This window comes from Acanthaster planci, linkage group LG08 (assembly GCF_054643075.1).
Source record: "Acanthaster planci isolate LZ-2023a linkage group LG08, COTS_SCS, whole genome shotgun sequence".
Classification (NCBI taxonomy): domain Eukaryota; kingdom Metazoa; phylum Echinodermata; class Asteroidea; order Valvatida; family Acanthasteridae; genus Acanthaster; species Acanthaster planci.
In genome coordinates this window covers 4,805,695-4,828,804 of record NC_141784.1, presented here as the reverse complement: position 1 = coordinate 4,828,804, position 23,110 = coordinate 4,805,695, and the positions used below count along the sequence as shown (strand labels likewise).

At 41.5% G+C, this 23,110-nt stretch overlaps 3 protein-coding genes across 26 annotated transcripts in view; 1 reads left to right on the top strand and 2 right to left on the bottom strand.

The window, feature by feature from the left end:
* The window catches only part of fbxl7 (F-box and leucine rich repeat protein 7), a 42,450-nt gene extending 41,823 nt beyond the window's left edge, over nucleotides 1-627 (bottom strand). The window contains exon 1 of the mRNA XM_022226406.2: nucleotides 477-627. The gene's annotated coding sequence lies outside the window, so the exon portion shown is untranslated. The remainder of the gene's footprint in view (nucleotides 1-476) is intronic.
* Nucleotides 628-675: 48 nt separating this feature from the next.
* Nucleotides 676-16,856, top strand: elac1 (elaC ribonuclease Z 1). Of its 7 annotated transcripts, none has more exons than XM_022226348.2 (15): nucleotides 676-795; nucleotides 1,865-1,992; nucleotides 2,417-2,479; nucleotides 4,044-4,272; nucleotides 4,932-5,080; nucleotides 5,711-5,809; nucleotides 6,714-6,866; nucleotides 7,474-7,524; nucleotides 7,705-7,789; nucleotides 8,554-8,861; nucleotides 9,232-9,329; nucleotides 10,230-10,325; nucleotides 10,632-10,780; nucleotides 12,312-12,443; nucleotides 13,672-16,856. In XM_022226348.2, the coding sequence occupies exons 4-15, from the start codon at nucleotides 4,080-4,082 to the stop codon at nucleotides 13,923-13,925; spliced, it is 1,767 nt and encodes a 588-aa protein (XP_022082040.2). In that variant the 5' UTR covers nucleotides 676-795; nucleotides 1,865-1,992; nucleotides 2,417-2,479; nucleotides 4,044-4,079; the 3' UTR covers nucleotides 13,926-16,856. The 7 variants fall into 7 exon arrangements, with proteins under 7 accessions (XP_022082040.2, XP_022082043.2, XP_022082042.2 ...); XM_022226351.2 differs by having other exon boundaries at nucleotides 4,029-4,272; XM_022226350.2 differs by having other exon boundaries at nucleotides 3,918-4,272.
* LOC110974521 (uncharacterized) overlaps nucleotides 16,689-23,110 on the bottom strand; it is a 46,708-nt gene continuing 40,286 nt past the window's right edge. For all 18 annotated transcript variants that reach the window (XM_087139700.1, XM_087139698.1, XM_087139703.1 and 15 more), the window contains one exon: nucleotides 16,689-22,138. In XM_087139700.1, coding sequence (XP_086995826.1) covers nucleotides 21,986-22,138 — 153 coding nt within the window. In that variant the 3' untranslated portion in view covers nucleotides 16,689-21,985. The remainder of the gene's footprint in view (nucleotides 22,139-23,110) is intronic.

The window sequence follows — 23,110 nt, the reverse complement described above, 5'->3', positions numbered from 1 at the left end:
AATAAATAAATGTGACCTAAATTTTGGTGCAGACAATTAAAACGTTGTGCTTTGGGCCTACGCTTGAACTAGTTGTTCTATACTTCACACTGAATCCAAATGAAGGAAAGTGATCATATCGTTTAGTTTAGCAGGTTTTTTTTAAACGAAGTGACCAACCATGAAACATGCATAAACAGTGCGATGTTCTAATTTCCATCTTTATGATTAGCCCACCAGCCATGCATGTCATCAGCCTACGCGAAAGCTTGCATAACATTTTGGGGGGGAGAATCCCACAATCCGGACCGATCATGGACCGACGAACACGGGATCACTCGTTTCACAAGCGGGGTGACAAGTGCATGGCGACCCCGCACGAAGTCAACCGCAGAATGGATTCTGTTGTTTTAGTGGTCAGCATGCAAGGCCTACAGTTGTGCCAAAATAAATCGGACATTCTTTCACCTTCCCATCATTCTAAATGTGATACTTACCTTCTGTACTCAGCGATCTTCATTCTTAGCTGCTTGGCCAAGGCATCAGTGGACTTAATAAACGAAACCTACGAAGCTAAAATTGGTCCTTGAAACCTGTCATTACCGCGTAAACAGTGAGTCTACATGTACCTCGCAACGTACGCGGCCGGCGCGGCGCGGCGTCAGCCTGTTTTTTTTTGTTTTATGTGCGCCCTCTGTTGATCAGTGCCTCGTATAAAGTCTAAACACTCCACTCGTCTGTATTCGAATGTGTACTCGCCTCAAAGTCCTACAGAAGTGCAAACTATCCGTGTTGATATGCCAAGTAGCAGAGCTTGTAGGAATGAGTACTTTACTGTTATTTTAAAATCACTAGCAATTACATCCTTTTGGGGGGGAAGGTTTTAACGTTGGCAGGACTTTATCAGCGGTTATGGAGGTTGTCCGGAAATTGGGCTCGGTCTGTGACTTGACTTGGGTCCCGCGGCATGGAGTGGGTCAGGCCAGCGCGAAGGACCAGCAAAAATCAACCAACCAGCCCATCCCGTTAAAAGAATTAATTGAATATTGGGAAAGAGGTCCATATCCTTAAAATGTTACAATAGCCGTCAGACATGTCAGAAATTGGAAACATGTCCTAAAAAGTGAAATTTAGCAAAGAATATTCCGGATATTCCTAAGCACATGAACCATGATTTTTAATTTTTAGGCCTAGGTAGGGCGTAGAGCTAGCCCCACTAGTGTGGCACGGACTCTCACTCCCGATCCAAGACTCTCACTCCCGATGGATCGGGAGTGAGAGTCCGTGCCACACTAGTGGGGCTAGGCCTAGAGCTAGCGTCCCTCCATGGGCTTACTCAGCTCAGAAACACAACTTCAAAAGGTTTGTATAGACTTGGCCTAGGTTTCTGCTTAGGGCCATTATCAAGTGTTGTTTGTATATGGAACTCTTTCTGAATATTGTACTTAAAGTTGCCAACAAAAACAGACAAGAGGTCCTGTAATATGCACTCATGCTGTGTCTCAACCTGCTCAAGATTGACCTTGAATTGAATTTTTTAAGGTTGGGTTGGCATGGTTTGGTAAAAAACCAACTCAAATCATTCACCAGATTTACCATCCTTGTGTAACAAGTACAGTTTTGTATTTGTTATTTGCATTGCTGTCAAATGGTCAAACACATGAAGATATATAGCTTGTATTTTGTAAAGGAACAGTTTACATGATCAAGATTAAAGCTCTAAGCCTCTAGGTTGTTGAAGTTTCAAATTCTGCAAATTAAAGAAGAAGTCAGAGATTTTTCAATGGAGTTTGATGTGCTCTGAAATGCAGGTGGTGTTAGGAAGGTATGTGTGGAATTGACTTATCGTTTGGACTTAAATTGTTCATTTCTTTGTAACACGCAGGTTCACCTACAAGTTGATTCGAAATAGATAAGAGAGGAGGGATTTCACTTCTGTGAGTGTGAAGGAAGCAGATTCTATCGAACAAGAAAATCTTCCTACCATCGGCAGCCTGGACATTGTATGGGGAGGTTAGTTGTGGCTTTGTTTTACTCGGAATTTTAGACCATTTTGAACAAATTACTGAAACATTATCACTAACCTCATCACACAGCAAGTGAAAGCCTTCATCTTGAATCCTCCCTCTGTTAATGCCACATTCCCTTGCACTTTTGAGAAGCATCGAGCCCTGGGTAAACTAAAACACCGGTGGGGCTCTGCCTTCCCTAATAATGCAAACTTCCCAAATCCTTTTTGATTTATTTTGAAGGATGTTGGAAGGTTGGCTGTAATTTGTTCTCCCTGAGGCTGAAGTTTTAGCATGTAGGAATTACGAATTCAGGAAACGGACAAGTGCACGGGTATAGTGAGACATTACACATAAGTACTGCCCACCTTTGTAGGTCTTGTCAAGAAGCTGAAGTCTGGAAACATCTTATATTTCATTTCTTTCAGGATCTCTGCACAGGTAGTTAGGACGCTGTTGGAGCATTAAATGTGATATCATTTGGCACTAAGGTGAGATGGTTTTGAGCGTGTCAGACAGGACAATATGTGTGTCAGCTGTCATGAATTTCTACTATTGTGTAGATGCATCGCTCGGTTTTAAGAAGCAGAGGGGACAAAGAAAACTTTTTCCAGCCTTCCTACCCATGAAAATGTTAGCCACTCCAAATCTGTTTGATTTTAGCTAGGGTGTTGCAAAATATTGTGTGAAGCCGTTACTTTGGCTGAAGCTGAACATCTAGAAGTGTTATTCACATATTTATCGGTTCCATTCCTAGAACAGGTGCTGTCAACATATATGTATGATGCCCCCAAGAAATGGCAGATGGGTGGTACATGTGTAACCGTTATATTTACCTGCATGTAGTGCAGTAGCTGGTGCAATGTATCTGCCATTACTGGGGGCTTCCTGAGTGTAATGTGTGAGTATCTGCTCAGATTTGTGCATGTGTGCATGGATTTCCAGTTCTGGATTCTGCATAGGAGGTCTCTTAAGCCTGGTTTCCATGTCAATGCAATCAAAACCTAAACTGCAACACAGACATATGGAAACATGCCGAATGGAAGTGCCGCCGACAATGCAAACAAACACAAACCAGCCCACAAACAATCAGCATAGTTGAGCCAGGTTCAACTTTGCCGACTGCCTGCGTTGAGTATCCCCATACAAACACGCATACATTCGTTCCACGAATATTGCCCATTTTCTCCTAAAGGCTTAGATATTACCCCCCTTATGAACAAGTAAATAGCTGAACGTCAATGAAATGCATGAAACTGGATTACCGGTTCGGCTTCATGAGGCGGTACGGTCAATCTACATGTACCTGTAAATGGGTATTATCTGAAAAAAAAATTCTGGAGTTTTGGACGCCGTTGTGTTTCCATGTTTGGGTGGAATGATGCTATGCACCATCTCTTCCGTTTGTGTCTGTGTCTTCACGTCTTACGGACCGTCTATGTTACAATCGACTATATGGAAACCAGGCTTTATTCTCTTGGAGTCTGTGCATAGGTGATGCGTGGTGAAGACCGCAGGTGTACAATTGTAAGCAAACCATGGTATTTATTGGCAGTGTTGGCACATGCATATGGTACCTGAGAAGGTATCCCTGTGTCGATTCACTGCACTCCGACACAGATGAGCATACAGGATAGTATGACATTTAGACCGTGACTGGGCCGGTGTTGTTATTCAACTGTTTTGACATTGGATTCTTGACGTATTACCTTGTCTAGCAATGGACATTATGGAAACTTCCTTACCTGATTCCGCACGTGATGAAGCTTTTAGAATGTGTCAGCAGTGGCCTGTGTGATTCATGGAAGAACATTTTGATTCAACTTTCTTTTGATTACTCAAATGCTAGATACTTGTGGAATATCAAGTACTTTGTGTGACAATTATGCATCTACTCTTAACGTGTTCCCTCCTTTGTCAAAACTCTAGCGAAACAAGCTGTGCAACAGGATCACTTGGGAGGACATTTTCAGTCTGGGGAAAAAATCAAAGAATCTGTGGCATGGATGCTTGTGCGTGTGATGGGATTTGTCCTTGAAGTCTCTTGACTTGCAGGAACCAGACCGCCAGTCTTCCAGCACCGCTTCCAGTATGGAGGAGGTGAAAGCGATTCCGTTTTACCCGTCCACACAATTCGCTGACGTCCTTGACAACCCCAGGTCCTACTTTGGCTACGCATCCACGCCCGAGGAGGCTGAGGAGGTCATCCGTCAGTACAAAGCTCATACATCAACCAAGTATGTGTGCTACAAGGAGACACCAGGCTATGGCCATCCGCTTAAAGGTACATGCCTGATAACCAGAATCCAACCTTGTGCTTCATTTTGAGGTAAAAAATTTTTTAGTTTCAAACCAGTGAAACATTCACTGGAGATGAAATACACGCACACTCGACATTTAAAATTTTGTCATTGCTAATTTTTTGGCTCAATTTAGACAATTCAGGTAAGCAGTCATGTTGGCACCTGTGTTCATTTACAATTTCAGACAAGCACTGGTCTAGAAAAATTTGTCTGACAGTGCCTGTTATGTAGTTTCATCTTCTTTACGACGAAACCGTTGTACTTCTGACAAACTCACATGATCACGCTTCTCTGCTAATCTACATGTATACTTATTTATTTCTACAGTAGCACTAGCAGATGTGATACAAAGCAAGTCAAAATCTCAAAGACCCTCTTCCTCTCTCTCTCCTCCTCTTTATATCCCATCTTATTCCCATCTCATTTCTAAGAAAATATCTGTGCACTTCCAGAAGGTTAGTGTGGTCAGTCCAGGATGTAGTGTGATCAGCCGTGACCACTTCCAGTCCCTTAGATTTCATTTTACGACTTCCTCATGAACCCAATTTCCTCCTTAATTAACCACGACCTCCCCCTACATACTTGTGGTTCCTTATTCCGAACTTCTTCATGACGGTATCATCGGTGGGTTTTCTTTCAGAGGCCCTAAAGACACATAGACGCACCATCAGGTATAAAGACCAAACCACCCACGGGGAGAACACCACGCCCCTCCCTCTCAACGGCACCCCTTTCATCATACTGGGTCGGAGGTGGGAGCAGTGCCAGTATGGACCGGATCGTAGGAAGGTGACCGGCAGAGATATACATGCATATGCAAATACGACCTGTTCTGACAGCGTGGGCGGAACAATATTCAAAGTGTGGGGTAGTTGTGGGACCGTCAGGCATCAGTCATTAATAGACCGATCCATTAAGCTCCGCCCCGTTATAGGACCTGCCTAAAGTGATGGGGGGGGAACAAGTCCTCGTGTGAAGAAAGAGGGCCTGCTTCCCCTGTCCCACCCTTCTGCCGCCAGTATGTATTTATGTGAAAAGTAGACAAAAATTGAAAACTTTGCTTTTTTTTTTTTCAAACTGTGATGTAGATAAAAACTGATTCAATTTTCTTTGTATTTTGTGGCCTCCCCCATTAATTTGCTTGTAACCATGTTTGTGAAGCAGATTTTTGGACAGAGAAAACACAGCATTTTTAAAATTTTTGTTTTAAAAGACCATTATTTTGGCTCAGTGTAGTCACCAACCTGTCAGTCATGGAAAGTATTTAAATTCACAAAGGATATATATAGCTCATGAAATATTCATGTTACTTGCATTCTGAATGTAAGAATATTCAAATTCAATTACGCTTCTTCTCTAAAGATGGAATCATTAAAAATATTGTCTTCTTTTTGTCTTTTCTAACAAACTTCAAACCAGCCTAGGGAGCGTCCTCCAAAGCGCTTGAGAAAGTCCAAAAAGATGGGATGTCCCTCGCAAATAATCCTGAGAGACTTGTTTGTTTTCCCACAGTTCAAGGTAGGGCATATCACCATTGGAAAAACTCTCTGAGGTCTGTGGATTAAAAGCATAAAGGTGTAAAGACTAGTCCAGTCGAGATGTTGACGCATTGAAATTTGACGAAATTGGTAGAAAGTTCCAAAGTGGTGGAAATTTGTGTAATTAACCACTTGCTGCTGGGGAGCCCAGTTTTGGGCACATAGGCTTTATACATAAAACTGGGGAGCCCGAAACCAGACAAAAGAGCTGGGCTTTGTACAAAAGACCGTACTTGGAACAAAGGACTGAGCCGCTGGGAATTGCCAACATTTTTATAGTTGTCAATAGCAGAGGAAATCTTTCATTGTTTTGAAAGATTATACCACCGTTTGTGGCATTCAGCGCGAGTGGATTACCACCGGGGACAAAAGCACTCCAGCACTCTAGTGGTGGGTGATGCGATACCGCTGCATGGTAATCTGACCCCTATTGAAAAGACGTCAGCAGCGCACTATGCCAGTTTCGGGAACATAAAGAAAATTACATAACATTGCACAATCATGGCTCTTTTCACAAGGCGACAGGCCTGGCTGAAATACTCGCGCGTCAATAAGTGTTGTCTGTCAGATTGGAGTAGCCACCAGAGGGTCATTTGTGTGGGTGTAAACGTCCAGCAAATGAAGTTATGATTTTTCGAAGAATATTAAAAGTGGAAAATCTTGAAAATCCCCCTTTTTATGTCAAATTCAACTTCAAATTCCACCCGGCAGCAAGTGGTTAACCTTGTTAGCCTGTTTAAAAAACATCATCTGTTGTTGTACATCTGTTAGCATCAACATCAACTTTGCCTAAAATGGGAGCTGTTTTACATATTCTTCTAACTTTTAAAATGTCCCTCTCCTCGCTGGTCTGATAAGAAAGAGATGGATTATTTTCCACACAGGTTCCACTTGATTCAAGGCTCAAGAGAGCCGCCAAATTGGTGTCAGCCAAGATCAAATCACAGTTGGACTCTGGGAATGTAGAAGGCGAGAGACGGGTGTACATTGACTTGCCAGATCCTTTGGGACACGTCGGCCATGTTTTGGGACAGGAGGTATTGCATGCTGTCACGGGGGGGTCGTTCACACAGCGTGCCTCTCTGATCATGTTAGACTGATGATTTTGACTCATTGGAACTTCATGGTCATGTGTGCACATGTGTATCTATGTGTGTTATGCATCCGTTGCCAGGACTGATGCGCAGAATGGAGCTTTAGGGAGAATGATTGCATGTATCCCTGGCAGTTACTACACTGGTTGGTGATATACAAATGCAGCATGGTTTGAGGGGAAGTAGTCGATTTGGTCATGAATATTTATGAGGTGTAGTAAATAGACTTTTCATGCTAGAAGTAACTGTCTGGCTTATGAAAACAAACAGATTTGGAGTGGCCTTTTGGTTATTTTTTAGGGTCCAGATAAAAATGTTTTAACCGGGACTACATTTTTTTCGAGTTGTGTGTTCAACACAATTTTTCTGTGAAGAATGCACAGTTGTAGCTTCATGTTACTTAGATATCTTGATATATTTATGTCTGATGTGTCCTTTAAATATTTCTGCGAGATGTTTCTTAGTTTCATTGGTTCCATGCACAAAACAGAGGCCATTTTGCTATCATCACTCGATCTTTCATAAGGGAAGTTTTTGACTTTTGCTGTAGATAGAAATTCTATCGCAACGAAAGAAGAGGAAGTTACTCGCCGAGGAAAGAGTGAGTCCACTGCTGTTATTTTACCGGGCAGAATGTGTTGCATTTCATGAATTCAAATTCAGATGCAGAAGTTTCTTGAAAAACAGAAAAGCATGTGGAAGTTGACACCATGCAGATTCGACAAACGGACGGTTGATTGAATCGGCATGTGTTTTCTGCCTGCTTTGTTGCTATCCGCAGGCCATGATGGATCTGACATTTTTGGGCACAGCTTCCTGCTTCCCGACACCCAAGAGAGGGGTTTCTTCAACAGTCTTCAGACATGGTAGGCTACCGGGGAAACATGTTATGTTATGCAGGCCGTGCAAAAGGGTTAAACTATTCACGACACCATTTTGAGGCCAATTTTACAACAATCAGATTTGGGGTTATGAAAATCCATATTTTCATCATCCTGAGATCAGGGGATACAGTCGGTCAGTACATGAATTGTCATTTGAGAGTGAAGTTCAAAATATGTGCTGCCATTTTAATGTGGTTATCGTAAACCTAGCAAGTTAAGGAGTTAAAAGCAACTTTTACACCGAATCCTCATTTTGTTGGAGCCGGTTGTAAACGAAACAGCATTTGGTGTGGTCATGGGTTTGGTTTCTAAAAACGATGCACTTCATTTCTGGATGTAATTCATTGGCAGATACGTGTTGATGGAGAAAAATGTAATAACTCCTCAAAAATTCTGCCTTTCCAAAAAAATAAATAAATAAATAAAATAAGGTTTCAATTCAGCCATAGTGTCTTGGGATTGGACTCAGAATTAACCTGTATACTGTAAATCCAGGCTTCAGAGTTGGCAATAACAATATAAACTAGGGACTCTATTTACACAAACAGTTGTGCATTACTACAGGATGGTACCATTCAATTGCAGCTCACAGCTATCAACTGCTTCAATCTTAATATCGCAGCATCTTTGCCGTTTCTGAAGCCTCCACTGTCCGCCCCTGTTGAGAATTCATAATCTGATAGATTCGTTAAAGATCGGGGAATGTTTGGATTAACAACTCCATTTGAACTTCATCTGTCCCCCAGATGGTGAATGTTGGATGTTTGATTGTGGGGAGGGGACCCAGATCCAAATCATGAAGAGCAAACTCAAAGCCAGCCGCATCACCAAAATTTTCATCACCCATCTCCATGGTGACCACCTCTTCGGCCTGCCGGGCTTGCTATGCACCATGAGCCAGGACTCCAGCATCAAGAGGATTGAGTTATACGGCCCGTGGGGCTTACGCAAATACCTGCGAGTGTCTCTGGAACTATCGCGGTCGATGTTTGACTTCACCTACGCAGTACATGAGCTGATTCCATCAGCGGATGACTTGCCATCGGACTGGGAGGTAGATTGTGGATTGATATTTCAGTGGCAAATAGACAGGTTCCAGATTTATCGAAGCTGCTTAACCTCAAGTTAGTTTTTTTAATGCAGCGGTTGCTGAGATAAAACTTGATGGTGGTGTAGGGTTGAAAAAAGACGTACATCCCACCTCAATGTTTAAGTAAGTTTTGAGAATTTAAACCTTACATGAAATTGGTTTCATTCGAATGTGTGAATCGACTGATGCTATGTTGTGCGGAATGTTAATCATTAAAATTAATAATTAAAGTCAGAAACCAAAACTCAAATCCAGGAAAAAAGGAGGATTAGACTGTATTACCTTGGCCCATTTTTTGGAGCTCAAATCTATCATTTTTTTTTACTTGCTGCAGGAGTGGCACCCAGACCACGAAGCTGATCAACAATGTCACCCCCAAGAAGAAATGGGCCGGTCCATAGAGATGGACCCAGAACAAGGATGCTGGCCTCTGTAGGTATCATGAACTTTGACCCAGGAAAGTCCTTGCATATTTGGTAGTCAATGCACAATAGTTACAAACCTAACTTAAATTTAACTTTACTTGATTTCCTCTCAAAGCAAAATAATACAAAAATAACTTACAAAGATGGAAGATTTAATTATTGTTTTAATGATAAGAAGTACCGTACATAAACCAACCATGATGCAAGTGAATGAACACAGGAAGCAGTGAGATGGATACCTACAAGAAGCAAAGCTTGTCAAGTGCATGTCTCCTCAGTGATAAATTGGGTCAATCTCATAAGGTTGCTAAGCTCAGGATTTCTTGCTAACAGATCCCTTATCCATTTCATAGACACCACAAGCATTAAGCAAATGAAAGAGGTCACTAACTTCAGCAGCAAAATTTGCTTAAAATCGCAACCTAACAATAGAAGTCTCCATAAATGTGCAAGCGTTAGCACGGTGTGACTGTGAAATAATGCTGAAGTTAGCAACGCTTTTCTGCTACAGAAAGGGCAACTTTTCTGCTCTGCATTAAGCGCCCTTACAAATTGGGTCCTCTTGGTGAAGGAGGTTGTAGATACGCCTGGTATATTTCAGGTCTATGATGAGTAACTGGATTCCTAGTACTCAATTGAAATCAACGAACACATGGCCCCTCTTTTTGGTTTATTAAAGAAACTGTCTTTGCAACTCTTACCGTAATTTCTCCGAAATCAAAGAAGAACTCTGAGAAGAACTGCCCATGAAAACGAAAAAATGACAGCATTTTCAAAAAACGTTTGGTATAATTGATATCGTTGAGAAGGATTGTAGAGAGTTTCAGAAGATTGATAATGAATATGCCTAGTGACTTAGGATTAATGTTTTTTTTAACTAGAAAGGTTTTGGATTTTCTATCTTCAGCTTTGAAGACAAGAAACTAGCCGTCAAGGCTGCCCCGTTAGTGCACCGCATCCCATGCTTTGGCTATGTCATTGAAGAGAAAACTCAAGTTGGAAAGTAAGTACTCGATCTCTTTTAAGCAGGGAGTTTTTTATAATATTGTACTATGTTTTTCATATACTGTGGAGAGAAATGAAATTATTATTAAAAACAAGAAAGGGGCTATTCTGGCAGAAAATGCGGAGTTGTGTTTGACGCTTTGTTAGATACACTAACAGTTACACACTTTGCACTGTGATAGTTTGAGAAGTTTGAAAGATGTTAGAGTCAGAGTGAGTGTGTTTTTTTTTTTTTCAACCGCACATAACACAGTGCCATATTATATTTCATGGACTCAGTTTGTAACTTATATTTTCCAACCAGATTGAAAGCTGGGTATCTAAAGGAGAGAGGAATACCGCCGGGTCCCTTGTATGCCAAAATCAAATCAGGAGAGAACATCGTGTCACCCAGTGGTGAGATCATCACTCCAATTGAAGCCATTGGACCGTCAATACAAGGACGGAAAATAGGTGAGAAAAGGACCCTGACCCATATTGTGATAGTGGTAATGTTGGACTTTAGGAGCTTTTCTGATGACAAACAAAGCACACTGTTCAAAGCGTCGGGTTGAATCAACTGCTTCTTTGGACCCTGACCCAGATTGTGATAGTGGTAAGGTTGGACTTTGGGAGCTTTCCTGATGACAAACAAAGCACACTGTTCAAAGCGTCGGGTTGAATCAACTGCTTCTTTGGACCCTGACCCAGATTGCGATAGTGGTAAGGTTGGACTTTGGGAGCTTTCCTGATGACAAACAAAGCACACTGTTCAAAGCGTCGGGTTGAATCAACTGCCTCTTTGGACCCTGACCCAGATTGCGATAGTGGTAAGGTTGGACTTTGGGAGCTTTCCTGATGACAAACAAAGCACACTGTTCAAAGCATTGGGTTGAATCAACTGCTTCTTTGGACCCTGACCCAGATTGTGATAGTGGTAAGGTTGGACTTTAGGAGCTTTCCTGATGACAAACAAAGCACACTGTTCAAAGCGTCAGGTTGAATCAACTGCTTCTTTGGACCCTGACCCAGATTGCGATAGTGGTAAGGTTGGACTTTAGGAGCTTTCCTGATGACAAACAAAGCACACTGTTCAAAGCGTTGGGTTGAATCAACTGCTTCTTTGGACCCTGACCCAGATTGTGATAGTGGTAAGGTTGGACTTTAGGAGCTTTCCTGATGATAAACAAAGCACACTGTTCAAAGCATTGGGTTGAATCAACTGCTTCTTTGGACCCTGACCCAGATTGCGATAGTGGTAAGGTTGGACTTTAGGAGCTTTCCTGATGATAAACAAAGCACACTGTTCAAAGCGTCGGGTTGAATCAACTGCTTCTTTGGACCCTGACCCAGATTGCGATAGTGGTAAGATTGGACTTTGGGAGCTTTCCTGATGACAAACAAAGCACACTGTTCAAAGCGTCGGGTTGAATCAACTGCTTCTTTGGACCCTGACCCAGATTGTGATAGTGGTAAGGTTGGACTTTGGGAGCTTTCCTGATGACAAACAAAGCACACTGTTCAAAGCATTGGGTTGAATCAAATCAGCGTCCATGGCCCTCTTGGCCGTTGTTTATTTCCAGCCCTGATGTATAACTCATTCAAACTCAATATCATTTGCAGGGTATCATTTTATACGTCACCTGTATTTGTTGTGTTATCAAGTCTAAACTGATGAACAAGACTTACAACTTTCTTCTGCTCTGTGGATATTAGAAAGAGTTTATGAGGCATGTCACTTGTCATGATGGTTTTGGGGATATAGTTTTCACCAAAAGAGAGTAAAGCTGCTTGTTTTCTAAAGATGAAGAAAAGTCAGAAAACATTTGGAATGACATTTGTCGGAGTTCAAATGTGTTGAACTTTTGCTAATTCACACCGTGAATACTTAACCCGATGTCACAATTTCACATTTGTGCGTACTTTGATGCCAAGTATGAACAGGCCTTCAGGTAGTGGTCTGTAAGTAATCTTGATGTGATTAAGTGATCTACCTCTTCCACAGTCATTCTTGGAGACACAAAGGACTCCTCTCAGATCAGCAGGATAGCCTACGACGCTGACATCCTGGTCCACGAGGCCACCTTAAACAATGAACTCATGGAGAAATGCTTGGAGGCTGGCCATTCCACACCAGGTAGGACTGTGTAATGGACCCTCAATGTGTGCCCTAGAATTCATATATGGACCGGCAGTGAGGTCTCTAGTGCTCATCTATGTACCTGGAGGATCAGCTATTGACCTAGAATTCATATATGGACCGGCAGTGAGGTCTTTAGTGCTCATCTATGTACCTGAAGGATCAGCTATTGACCTAGAATTCATATATGGACCGGCAGTGAGGTCTCTAGTGCTCATCTATGTACCTGAAGGATCAGCTATTGACCAAAAGAGGGTCCTGTTTCTCCTGAGCCCAAGGATGGGCAAGTAGAACCCTTTTTTTGGTCACTCACAGGCCTGAGGGGAGCATAGACATGCACAAGTGACCGAAATATGTCAGCCCTTGTTTTTTTGTAACACCACTGTCCAAAATATAAAATAGGAGAATTTTCTCAAGGTTTTATAATTGAAGGTGCTGTATAAACTTGTCAATAACTTGGGCAGTAAATTGAGCGTTACACTTCGGGAATTATGCACATGCAATGTAGCACAAGTCTGTAATGATGCTGATGCAAATTTCATGCTCCAGCCTAGATTAGAAAACCCCATGTGACTGTGTTTCAGCCAACCAGGCTAAAGAACCAACGAGGCGTCTTAGAAAGGGCACTATGTTAGTTTAGCAACTACATGTAGTGTACAGTAAAGAAATTCAGTGCATGTGAGATTAATGTTGATCTATGCATCAGGTAGTAGGTGCTAGGTTTGTTATCGCTGTCAACATGAGTCCACTTGTCTGCAGTCAGTACCGATCTCTTCTCATCTTGTTCAATCCTAGCTCTCTGTCTGTAGGGAACTATAAACTCAGGCATGCAAAGTTTCTTTAAATCACCTTATTTTCTCATTTTTATTTTCTGCGAGAGGCACAACAAACTTTCAAACATTCAGCAAAGTCTTAAGCAGCTTGGAATTTCTCTTTTTTTCTGACTTGGTAGTCTCATGCCTGATAGCTAACTGCTCTCTTGAAATTTGGATGAGATGTTTGGCTTCACCAATGGTTATTTTTCGTTCAAAATTTGATTTTTGTATAAAGTAGTGAACTACGTTTAGAGAAAAACCATCAGTGTCAAGAAATTCACTCCGTCAAAAATTCAAGTGGTCTCAGACTAACCAAATAAACCTTTTTCCGGGGGGGGGGGGGCTGTGAAGTGAAGTCATGGAAAAGACACAGGTGTCAAGTTTCTTTCATCTTTTATGTCCCTTACCAGCCATGGCAGCTGAGTTTGCCAGGAGCATCAACGCCAAGAGCCTGGTCCTCTTCCACGTCAGTCAGCGCTTCAGGCCCCTAAACGAGACGGCTGAGGACGGGGAAGAAACGGTGGAACTCTTGCTGAGGCAGGCAACCGAGACCAATTACACTGGTCAGGTGGTCATCGCTGAAGACCTTGATACCATCACCATACACAGGAAGGTGGAAGTGTTGGCCACAGAGATGGACACAGAGGCCTCAATGAAAAGTTGATGTCATCTTCTTAGGAGAATGAACATGGACTTTTGTCTCTCGTTAGTTGGGTACGGGTGCAGGGAGAACATTGCCAATGACCTTAAGCTTGTTACCAGACTGTCCTTTTCCTAGTCCAACAATTACATTGCCAATCAGTTCATAGACTACTTCAAGGAGACTATTTGGTGGAGATGCAGTTGCTGTGTGTGTACCACGCTAGCACGTTCTGAAACATGAGGAGCATGTGCATTATTTTATGACAGGTCACAGCACCCGACTGGTCAAAGAGACATGTAATGTGTGCGTATGATCTTCCCGCAGGCGTGGTAGCACCACAGTGCAGCGGGTGACTGACTCACTGAGAAACAAGTCTATGAGATCTGGCACTTGCGGTTTGGTCTTTTGGTAAAGGTGTGGTAGCACTGCTTTAATGGCCTCTGATACCAGACAATGGATTAGCCTCTATCAGTGCAGCGGGCGACTGACTCACTGAGAAACAAGACTATGAGATCTGGCACTTGCGGTTTGGTCTTTTGGTAAAGGTGTGGTAGCACTGCTTTAATGGCCTCTGATACCAGACAATGGATTAGCCTCTAACAGTGCAGCGGGCGACTGACTCACTGAGAAACAAGACTATGAGATCTGGCACTTGCGGTTTGGTCTTTTGGTAAAGCTGGACAGAAAAGCCATGCTGAAAATGCCCTAGCATTTACAAACGGACTTGGACAAAGACTTGCACTTCCACACCATCTCATAGAAGCTGAACATTCCATACATAACTCTCTCCGGAAGCAGATGCCCACTGGTCTGTGTAATGTGTTGAAACTGTTAAATCAATTCAGCCATGATGTTCTCTCCCCTAGGACATTTTTTGCCTTTGAGTTTTATGTATATGACAGGACCACAAGTCTATTGGTGTTTCTATTCATATTCAGGTTTTATTTAATCAATCCGCAGTATTAAGCTGAATTACCTGGTTTTTGCATTCATACAAAATCACAAGTGGAAATTACAAATATGAAAATAAACAATAAGTATAATTTCAAAATTTCTTAAGATGACAAGAAAAGTAAAAATAACCACAAAAACCATTAAATTATTTGAAAAAAAGAAGAACACAAAACTGCACAAGAGTTCTGCACCGACAGAATACTAGGGAGAGTTTGATCAAGGACCACTAGTAACTAGTGGTTAGTTTGTGACGTACCTAGTGCATGGGCAGTGAAGTTGAATTATGAACAACCCTAGTCAACCATTTTTGGGTCGCTATGCCGAAGGGGGAGAAAAGGTGGTCGCAGGTTGGGCAAAGTAGCAAAAACAAAAGTGAAAATGGTGATTTATTAGTGACATACTGTTTTCTGGCATTTTTCTTATAACTGGTCCTCTCTGCACTGTGCTATTACAAACGGTTTATGGCAACCAGCGATATGACCAACCTCGGTAGGTTGGTTACGAATAGTTGACTAGACTAGTCCAACCATCGTCGACTAGCGTTTGTTCGATCAGAGTGAGTTGAACTATGGTCCTTGATCAAACCTGCCCCTAAATGAAGCTAGTGGATTCTTCCAACGCCAGATGGACCATTGCCCTCAAATTCTGTGTTACATGAGGGAATATTGAGGTCATGTTGTCTGTGTTTCAGATTTCAGGAACCCCTTTCAGTAATGCCAAGGATCACACTAGAAATTCCAAAGGTTACATGCAGTTGGAGTGTTTCAATGTTGCATCAAATGCTTGTTTATTGTTGGTTATTGTCGCATGTATAGTTATATCAGAGCTGTGGAGGTTTGCTGCATCTAGATTTTTGTAACTGATGAAGATGTCATAAAATGGGCCCTGGAGTTACCATCAAATTACCAGCAGGGTTGCCCTATACATTTGTTTCGCCGTTACTTGATTGCCCCGAAACTAGTTTGATGTATCACTCAGCATGTATAATGTAACCGGAGTGAGACCAGTGAAACTACAATGGTGGTTGGATTTCCATCGGGAGCAGTTAGGTGGCTTTTTGTTACTGATCAGTGCCGTATATCATGGCACTGCTTAGCACGCGGGTTTACGGTAACAGAGGCTATGTGTATTTTATAAGAGGTACGTACAGCAGAGAGGCACGCCACTAAGTGATGCCGCCATGAAATAGTGTTTACGGTAAGCACAATTTTATGCTGTAGTAAGCACAACATTTCTGCTGCTAAGCAACGCCATGAAATTGGAACCAAGTCTGTAAAGGTTTTGGATACTTAGTGGCAAATACCAAAATGGAAACAGGAAACCGTGCTAATATTGTTTGTATGCTTGTATTTTATACGTTTGAGTTTAAAAACTAAGTAAATTTCCAACTCGGGATATTTCCAGTTTCACTTTCAATGACTTTACGGTTCTCACTCCTGTGTACGTATTTTTTCTTGCATGCTACATGTAGTGAAGTGATGCTACATTTCAGGCCCATGTTGGAAATCAAGCAAACGTTGCGACACATCCAGGTACATACGTGTCTCTGTTACCAGAAAAGAGATGACTCAATACAGTGTAGAATTGATAATCATACAATGGGTGATTTATTTAACGCCACAGAAAGGGAAAGACGGAGTATTAATATTCTTTCACTTCTAGTGCAAATTTTCATAATGTAGCAGTAAAGAAAGAGACTGGGTTTTCTGTCCACGTTCCGTCTGTCCACAATAGATACATATCGCGATGCGTAAAGCAATGCATAATCAGTGCCACCTACACATTTTTTGAACTGGACAAATTTGTAAAAACCCAAGAGAAACAGGAAAGTGAACTTTTCATCCTGTTTTTTAATTTCATATCTTCACATGAAGCACAAGCACTGATGGACACAAGTATATATACACAATTCTAAAAATGTACAGTGTAAAAAGCATTCAAGCAGTCAACCTAAAAAAATAAAAGCAGCAACAATAAAACAGACTGGAAGAGACTAAATCACGTTTACCTTCTGTACCCCACTTTTTGAACACTGGCCATCTAGTGGTTTGTCATGTATGATCTCTGCGAATGATTTTGTTCCCGTTCCAGGCATTAATTCCAATTTGAAAGCAAAACTTTGCTGCAAATATGCATCCGAGAGCCAATCAGAAGTGAAATCATTCTGCTTACCACCAGACCCCTTCCTTTTTTTTTTTTTGGAGGGAGGGTGGGGCCAGCATATTTTATTCTCACCAAAGCTGTCCAGTTACTTGATTACAGCCAAGAAATTGTGTTAGCCATAACCAAGTGATTTCTACATTCTGGACTCGGCAAACCACTGGTTCTTTTGATGCACGTGACTTTGTGAACTATGTAAAGTGTAAAGAGCCCTCAACCACCAAGGGCACAGCAGATGTGACCAGCAGACGAAACACAAAGGTACACACTTTCTGCAAAAAAACCACAGCAAGTCATTAACTGGTGTTAAATGCCATCAAGTTTGCAATTTTTTTTTTCACCTTTACAAGAAACAAACCGAAGCGACACTTCCATCGGCAAAATGCATGCAGCTTGAATGAATACCGAATACAGTACATACATTCATGAAACTACAACCTGCTAGGCTTTACAAGTACAGAATGCATCATATCAATTCATCAATACATTTTGACTAGTTACTTGTTCCTACGCCGAATCAATTATCAATGAGTATTGAAGTGTACACGTACAGGAGGAATGTTTTCAGAAGTTGTTTTATTTCAGGAAGTATAAAATGCCAACTTAAAAATAGGTGGGTTTTCAAACCGGCCCAGCAATCTGTACAGTGTCCCATCTGTTGACAATTTGCTTTGAAACAATAGAAGAAAAATTGGATTTGGAATATTTTTATATGCCAAAATAGAGGTAGAAACTTCTTTTTGATGAGTTTTTATCTGGGGCAAGAAAAGTTCATTTCATAGAAAGGTCGTATATCTCGGTCATTTTTTACAAAGTCTGGTTCCTATTAAAAAGTTCACTATCAAAAAAGACACTTCAGCTTCAGTCGGTACATTTTCCATGGAAATTCATAAACCTATATCATTTGGCAGAAATGACAATGACTGTCAGTGAGCAAAACTATATTTATCCTCTTATTGGTTATTGCTTTGTCTAAAGTTTAAATATGATGACATCATTCTGGTTTTTATCACCTAAATTTCGAATACACAATACACAGCAGATCCTTGGTACAACAGTTGTGTGATAAACTGTAATTATCGCCCTAACTACATGCACCTGTTCTTGTCTTTTAGTTGTCCCTGATGATTCAAAATGATAAGTGATACACGAGCCAGCTGTTTTTACTGAGAATCTAAGCTTTAACAAACATGGACTGTATGTGTATCAATTTCACAAGAACTAATGTGGTTGCAGCAAAGGTACAACAGACACTTTCCAGTCTGTGTCACTCGATTTACAGGTACTATCATTCACCACAAAATGATCGCAAACCGCTCCAATTTTTGAAGCATGGATAAGAAGACAAGAATAGAGCCTTGGTACCGGTACCTCCGAATGCAGAGACTGGCACTGGGTGTAGTCAAATGGGTGAGTAATTTAAAATATTCCAATTCCCTGAGGAAAGATGAAGAGAAATTATCAAAACATCTGTGGAACATGCATCCTTTGTTCAGTAACTTTTTTTTTTTACAAATCACAAATTGTATGGAATTTCAAGTAACAATACTTCTGCTACTTACAAGCACAACACATGATGCTTAGCCTACAGGGTAGCATCTTATAAATTCATAAATCGGTCGGTTGCACTTAGCGGTTCAACCAGGTATACATGCTCTGGCCACGCAAGCTTCAAAACCACAAATTCTGAAATTCGGTTGTTTCTCCTTGCACCAAGATGTAATTTTCAGCCATCTTCATGAAGGCATAAGTGCTTTCTACCCATTTGTGCATATTCCACTGCACTATATGGGGACACTGCTGTTTCTTCCACATCTTTACTTTATCTGAAGGCTGCCATTTTGCATTCCCATCACCCCGGATGAGATCCTGGCCGAACCGCTGATTCCACTCATGCTTACACAAAGTTTGAAATACCTACTTACAATATTATGGAAGCTTAATACACAGTAAAGCTGACTTTACACTACTTAATTTCTCTGAGGAAAAAAATCTTGCAAATTTTCGAAATTTTTATTTCTATTTTCAATCGATGTCAAAAATCAAATCCCTTGCCTTAAACCAGAAGGAAGAAGACACTGCTCTTTGTTAAAGTGCGGAAAACGAATGGTGCATTTCACACCTTAGGAGGAGATGAAAAAGGGATGCGAGTTTGAAAGGAGAAAAAATGTAGATTCTCAAGTACAAAATACCACCTCCATGGGACCATAGAGGAAGGACACAGAAGGAGGTTGAACTGCCCGGGCTGTAACATCTGGCCAATTACTGCTTTCTGGCATGCCTGGTATGCCCATAGCCAGAGCACAGCGAATGCTTGCTACACACCATCTGTTTCACAACCACGAAATCCCTTTGTACCTATGATTGCCCCCCCAATTTGTCGCTGGCAATCTACATCCTTAGAACTTTGTGCACTGAGGTATAGGAAATTGAATATTCATGCCTTTGTTGGTGCTTGGTATGATGTCATGACAACGTCAAATTTAATGCTTGCGCAGTTGCTTGCATTACACCGTGTGCCCTAAATCTATTTGTGCAGTCTTTGCCCTTCATGAATTCTTTCTTCTAGAGTTATTTTGGGAATAAATAGCCCGGTTGTTTGCAAGATTTTCTGTTTTGTTTGAATCGTTTTTATTATGGCATTTGTACAAAAATGTATTTTATGAGATTTCACGATCACTCCCTGTGATGAAATAGCACATTCTGTTATTTATGAACTTAGCTTTCCAGTAATAGTCAACATTTGGTTGGCCAGTCTTAGCCAAATTTGTACCAAGTCTTTGAACACTGATGTATTGGAGGGACGAGAATAAAATTACAAACATTGCATGGATAATGGAACAGTGTATCAAATTTTAATAGCTTATTTACGATGGCAAAAGTGGGTCTAATGTCAGGAAGTTTTCTCTATTTCCAGGTCACAGCAATAATTTGTATTTAATTGCAAGCAAAAAACGACAAGTATTGCTGGGATATTACTGGCCCGACTAGTCCGGCTAAGATGCAGTCAGTAATCAGGCAGTTTTGGAATGTTTTCTATTATTTGTCTGACTCGGCAGGGACCATCCTTGGACACTTTGAAATGCTAGAGTTGCAACTCCTTCTGTGTCCTTCCTCTATGGTGGGACAGTGAGCCAGGTACTCCCAGACGCTTTATGTAGAGTACCGAGGTGTGACGTCACTGTGAACCAGAAAGTGCAGTGCAAACGAATGGAGTACGCGCGCGTGTTGGTTCACGCGCTGGTTCTCACGCTAATGCCTTTTACACACTAATTATGCGGGTGACCTATTCACTGCGGTACTCTATTGTTGCTTATGTATGCCTGGCAGTCCCACGATCACTTTACAGCCCAGCTGCTGCTGAGCACAATCTTTACCAACATTGCAATTCCAAAAAGTGATCACACATTCCCGTTGACAGTTTCTGCTAGGAATGCGTAATCACATCTCTTTAATCCTACTGTTAATCTAACGTTTCCTTAACATTTGGGCGACTCAGTCATTGTTATAGCAACAGTTGCACCAATTAGCTTTCTACAAAATGGATTTCTAAACACTGGCATTAAGCAATCAAGTCTGCAGGATGCAGCGTATTTCGTGTTTCATGCTAGAAGAAGGAAACATTCTTGTGTTTACTCGAAGGCAGAATAATCTGGAGGTACTCAACGGCCGACCAACGACAGTCCTTTACCAAAAGAAAGACCAGTGATTTCAGATACTGTATGTGATAGAGAGGCACTGTGTGGATGGCAATCGAGGTAAGGAAAACACCATGATAAAAGCCGGCCCGAAATATCACATGATCCCACCCTCTGTGATGAATTACAGCGGAGAGACATGTGACTGACTGACAAATATCATGATGCATTTACATCGCTTTAGTTCTGCTGGTAGGCCAGAATAGTATGCATGGATGTTTTCTTACAATCCTGACACATGGCTTTGTGTTTACTGAGATCACTTCAAGAGTGGCTGCAACTGATGTGATAAAATACTCAATTAGATGTGACAATCTGACATCAGTGCAACAAAACTACCTTTATGGGAGAAATCTTAACTCTGAACTTAGCCATCATGGTAAGTTTGGGTGTTGAGCGAATATTTAACAACTGAGTGTATATTAAATGAAAATTTTAGGTAACTCATCGTACCTACGAGATTTAATCAAAAGCATAAACCTTGAGGGGAGCACTTCACACCACATCTAAAAATGCAGCAAATTCAAAAATAACCAGCAAGAAAAACAGTTTAGTTTTTTCCGAATCTACATCCAAATGCCTCTAAAATTTGTCTATGCTGTCAACTTATTTCAACTCCTGTTTGCAAGCAACTGCCTCAGAGTGAGCTTCAACATCAAGAGCAAATCTACAACTTGATAGAAAGGCTAAAGTGCTGCCGTGATGTAAATCCACCGCTGCTAGCCCAACAGTTGAAAGTCGAAGGAGATCAATGACTGCTGAAATAAATCACTTCAGATTACTTGACAACCGTTCTGTATTCTTTGATAAAAGAGTCCATTCAGACTCTATATCATATGCTAGATCTACCAAAGCACACTGTACTAACCTCCTAGATAATGTGGGTAATTCTAGAAACTAGGGGTCCAAACGTGTGACATTTTTGTGTCCCTGTTACATTCTGACCTTTGTTATTTGACATGGAAATATCACCAGAATTGATTTCAAACTATTACTATTTGTTTGGCAGGTAATTTACATGAATTCATCACTCTTGGAAATAAGAAAATGTGTTCTGAACTTATAAGTTCATACATCAGATGTGACAGAGACACGAAAAAAATAGACCCCTAATTTCTGGAATTACCTGTCTATGTATTCTTGTTTTCATCAAACAGCTTTACAAATTCTTAGAGGAGACATCACTTGATCTGTTGAGCATTAAAACAATCGATGGGTTTGTCAAAGGAAATCACAGGTTAAGCCTATGACATCAGAAAGAGTGTGGCTTCACTCAACAAAGACTGCCTCCTGTGAATCCACCGATGTCCTAGACCCTCGAGATGACCGGGACTGTGACCCTCTAGGTGATCTGGGCTCCTTAGCTCCAGTGTCTGTCCTAGGTGAGGCTGCCTCCTTAAATGCCAGCTTTTCATCCACAATCTTGGGGAAGAATGGATGAGAAAAAAAGTATTCTGCAAAGTGTAGAATCAACATCTTACCTGCAACTGTAACAATAAGACAAGAAGCCTTAACCACTTGCTGCCGGGGGATCCGTTTTCGAGCACGTAGGCTTTATACACGGAGTTGGGAGAACCCGAAATGAGACAAAGGGAAGTGGGCCTTGTAACAAAAGACCATACGCGGAACAAAAGACCAGGCTGCTGGGCATTACTGACATTTTTTCACTCTCAATAGTGGAGATAATCCAGCCTTGTTTTGAAACAGGATACTATGGTTTGGGGCATTTAGAGTGAGCGGATTACCACCGGGGACAAAAGCGCTCCACCACCGCAGCGATGAGCCACACAGCACTGCTGCATGCTAATCTGGCCCATATTGAAAAGAGGTCAGCAGTGCACTGAGCCAGGTTCGTGAACAAAAGAAAATTACGTAACACTGCACAAACTGGGCTCTCTTTACAAGGCTGCTGGCCTGGCTGAAATACTCAGACATCAATAGATTTTGTCTGTCAGACTAGAATGGCCACCAGACAGTAATTTGTGTGGGTGCAAACGTCCATTAATTGAAATGATGAATTTTTGAAGAATTTTGAAAACTGAAAATCTTGGAAAAGTCCCGACTACATTTTTCAACCCACCCGGCAGCAAGTGGTTAAGGGTATAACCTAGAGTCATATGGGTACCCCACTTAGCTCTACAGCAGCTAGTCCAATGGATAGATTCCAGAGTCAAGTGGCTACACCACTGGGCTCTATAGTAGAGGAGTTACGCCGGTCAGTAGATCCAAGAATCAAATGCAAAACCACTGGGTTCTATGAGTAGACCAGCTAGCCTGATGGGCAGATCCTACAGTCAGATGCAAAAACCACTGGGCTCTACGAGCAGACCAGCTAGCCTGATGGGCAAATCCTACAGTCAAATGCAAAAACCACTGGGCTCTGTATGTACAGCA

Excerpts from the sequence above, each read along its gene's own strand:
- elac1 (XM_087139719.1), top strand. The coding sequence starts at position 4,080 with ATGGAGGAGGTGAAAGCGATTCCGTTTTACCCGTCCACACAATTCGCT. Across the intron at positions 5,081-5,710 it reads ATGGACCGGATCGTAGGAAG|CCTAGGGAGCGTCCTCCAAA; the intron begins GTGACCGGCAGA and ends ACTTCAAACCAG. Across the intron at positions 5,810-6,713 it reads TTGTTTTCCCACAGTTCAAG|GTTCCACTTGATTCAAGGCT; the intron begins GTAGGGCATATC and ends TTTTCCACACAG.